At 36.7% G+C, this 3,524-nt stretch overlaps 1 protein-coding gene across 3 annotated transcripts in view; it reads left to right on the top strand.

Moving 5' to 3' along the window:
• The window catches only part of LOC107677511 (6-phosphofructo-2-kinase/fructose-2,6-bisphosphatase 4-like), a 17,216-nt gene that overhangs the window by 4,947 nt on the left and 8,745 nt on the right, over window positions 1–3,524 (top strand). Inside the window, exons 2-9 of one of the 3 annotated variants that reach the window (XM_016472441.1) lie at window positions 829–978; window positions 1,915–2,031; window positions 2,134–2,230; window positions 2,310–2,376; window positions 2,505–2,579; window positions 2,660–2,716; window positions 2,799–2,920; window positions 3,001–3,208. In XM_016472441.1, coding sequence (XP_016327927.1) covers window positions 829–978; window positions 1,915–2,031; window positions 2,134–2,230; window positions 2,310–2,376; window positions 2,505–2,579; window positions 2,660–2,716; window positions 2,799–2,920; window positions 3,001–3,208 — 893 coding nt within the window. Of the gene's footprint in view, window positions 1–760; window positions 979–1,914; window positions 2,032–2,133; window positions 2,231–2,309; window positions 2,377–2,504; window positions 2,580–2,659; window positions 2,717–2,798; window positions 2,921–3,000; window positions 3,209–3,524 lie in introns of those variants that run through there. The other 2 variants (XM_016472440.1, XM_016472442.1) reach the window with 2 other exon arrangements.

Genomic DNA, 3,524 nt, shown 5'->3' with positions numbered 1-3,524 from the left:
TCTGCAGGACACCGGCCCTCCAGGACCGAGTGTGGGCAGCCCTGGTCTATACAAAAAGAATAATATAAATCTCCAGTACCACACGGGGACGCTCGGACAAGCGCTGTTTTAGAACAATAGAGAAAACCTGCTGTATCATATGTGATGCATCAATTTCTTGGGCATTTCTTCATTGCTGGAAAAACCTGTTTTACACAGGCTTCTACATGTCTTCTGTCGTCTGCTTGATAGTTTATACTTTTTAGGAAGCGAAATGCCTTTTATTATACTGTAATTATACTAATATCAACCTTCAGGTTTTGGTACACATGTAAAATCTTTAATAGTTTGTATAAAGTAAGCCAAGAATTCATACAACCTCTGCTCAGGATGATTTTTTCGTCTTACTGGAGACATTTGTTCACTTATAATAATTTAATAATAACTTTAATAAAAAAAAAAAACCTTACAAACAAATGAAAATACTTTGGAGATGCAGCAACCTTAAACGACTATGATTAGTTAATCTAAAGTAACAGACACCACGCAACAAATTACATAAAAAAAAAACTTTTCACCAGTTATGTTTGAAATATTATATAAGTATTAAAATTTAGACTGTTGTATAGACCAAGCCGCTTAAACACTTATTTTTTGATTATTATGTATGTCCTAATCGCCGTGTATTTGTCTATGTTAATCAATCACAATGTAAAAACACACCAGGCATTATGGTAAAGTGTAGTAGGTGCGCATTTCCCGCTGCTGTTACGGTAGTGTTGTTCTCTACCAGTTATTGTTCAGCGCCGTCTTTAGTGCTCACTGATGGTAATGGACGCTTGTGTGTAGAGACGACGGATAAAATGAATGCAACAGAGGACAGCACGGAGCAAAGCGGTAACAGTCTAACCCGAGAGCTCACACAGAATCCTTTAAAGAAAATATGGGTGCCATCCTCCACTAACGGCCTTCCAGACAGACACATTAGTCAAAGGAAGGGTGAGTATGGATGAGAACCGGACACTGATGCTGGAGTCAGATGCGTGTTAAAGAGGCTTTCTGATGCAAAGCTTATATGGCGATACAATTTAACGATGGTTTGAGCTGGACTTAAATAATTCTAGAAGCGTTTTGTTTGATTGCATTTAAAAAAATGTAATCAAACGTGTCAAATAGACTAAATTTCATAAATTAAAATGGATGATTACGAGTTATATTTATATTTGTAGCCTATATAGCGTTTAGTAATAACAATTTAAATTGTGCACTAGTATGTGCATATTAAAATAAACTATAAATATAGTATAATATTATTAATAATAAAAAAATATATACTTGAATATATAAAATATTTACAGTGCCATTATTTCATCTATATTAAGTGTTCCCATGATTATGGAAAACCTGGAAATATAAGGGAATTTTAAAATTATGTTTCCTAAGCCAGTCAAAGTTATTCATGGAAATTTCTATAATAAAAATAAATTTTTCATCTCTACATTATCAGTAATGCTGTCTCTAAAATATTTCAGCAGCTAAATATTGCTTTTGTAAAATTGCTCTGTTCTTGATTTGTTAAAGAAATGTTTCACCTCTAAAAAGCTGTACTAATTTAAATGTTGGAGTATTTTTGTGTACAGATCAGAAACATCATATCATTTTCACCCATTTTAAATTGCAGGACTATGTGGAAGTTGATATGATAATATGCAGTTCGATGAGGAGATACCGAAATTACTTATGCTCTACAATGACAACTCACAGATTTTATTAAAGCAATAAAAAGGTCACCTTAACTGCACATAGATTAAAACATTTCAGTTCTTTACACCATGTGGTGTGATGATCGACAGTTCACCTGCAGTATATAGGAAGAATATTATTGTTACACATCTCTGCTTAGTTTTTTATGATCGCCTTTTTTTTGTCTTTCAGTATGCATGACCAACTGCCCCACACTTATAGTAACTGTTGGTCTACCAGCCAGAGGAAAGACCTACATCTCCAAGAAACTGACACGCTACCTCAACTGGATTGATGTTCCAACAAAAGGTAAAATGCATATTTGTGACTTGAAATGCTGGCCATGAATTTGTTGTTACAGATGTTTTGCTCATCCAGAAATGGACTTGTCTTGGTGTTTTAACTTCGCAGAGTTTAACGTTGGGCAGTACAGACGTGAATGTGTGAAGATCTACAAATCCTTTGAGTTCTTTCGGCCAGACAATGAAGAGGGGCTTAAAATCAGGAAGTAAGACATTGATTTTTATCAGCGGCAACCATTCAGAATGTGAAATGAAAGCTCATGTGATTTTTTTTGTCTCTTCTAGGCAGTGTGCATTGGCAGCTCTCAGTGATGTACGGCAGTTCCTCACAGACGAAGGCGGCCAGGTAGCGGTAAGAAAACATCATGTGTATAGAATATAGAATCTCATATGGGTAAAAATACTGTGCTCAAGTACTTCAGTTGCAATGTAACAGTTCCTTTTTGTATGCATGTACCCATTTTGCTTTACAATCTTTAGGTTTTTGATGCCACAAACACAACAAGAGAAAGGAGGGAGACGATCCTCAGATTTGCAGAGCAGAATGGTTTCAAGGTGCTGGATATGGGATCATTCATCTAAGCTGTGTTTCTCATTTGTTCGCTCTTTTAAAACACTCTTTTCACACCCCTCAGGTTTTCTTTGTGGAATCTGTGTGTGAAGACCCGGATGTTATTGCCGAGAACATTGTGGTAAGTCTCAGAACTGCAGAACATCTTCAATACCTTTATCTTGTGTTGTTTTTTTGTCTAAATTGGTGGTCTTGGTGTTCAGCAAGTGAAGTTGGGCAGTCCAGACTACACACACTGTAACACAGAAGAGGCCGTCGCAGACTTTATGAAGAGGATAAAATGTTATGAGAACTCTTATCAGCCACTGGATGAGGAACTGGACAGGTAAATGCCATTTCGGTGCTGCTGAATCCAAACTATGAATCTATGAATTTCACACAGTTTTTTTTTTTTGGTTTGTTCAGGGACCTTTCGTTTATTAAGATCATTGATGTGGGGCGGCGGTACCTGGTGAACCGAGTCCAGGACCACATACAGAGCCGAATAGTGTACTACCTCATGAATATCCACATCACGCCCCGCTCCATCTACTTGTGCCGGCATGGAGAGAGTGATCTGAACATCAAAGGTCGTATCGGTGGAGATTCAGGGCTCTCGGCCAGGGGAAAGGAGGTAAGCTGTATAGGCCTGTTTGCATTGACTGATCATTTTTAGTGTAACTAACAAGCACAAAAATGGCTTGAGGCTTGACGGTCTTGAAATAACATGTAAAACTAATTAAATCAGGACATAAAAATATTATTGTATCATAATAAGATTCTAATGCTATTATATACAACTGTTTAAAAGTCAGTGAGATTTTTATTTTTTATTACTTTTCAGCAAGGACTCATTAAAGGAACACTCCACTATTTTTGAAAATAGGCTCATTTTCCAACTCCCCTAGAGTTAAACAGTTGAGTTTTACCGTTTTCGAATCCATTCGGCT

This window comes from Sinocyclocheilus anshuiensis, unplaced genomic scaffold (genome assembly GCF_001515605.1).
Source record: "Sinocyclocheilus anshuiensis isolate Anshui unplaced genomic scaffold, SAMN03320099.WGS_v1.1 scaffold660, whole genome shotgun sequence".
NCBI classification, from domain to species: Eukaryota; Metazoa; Chordata; class Actinopteri; order Cypriniformes; family Cyprinidae; genus Sinocyclocheilus; species Sinocyclocheilus anshuiensis.
Note: the sequence above shows the minus strand (reverse complement) of the source record. Positions and strands in the feature narration are given on the sequence as shown.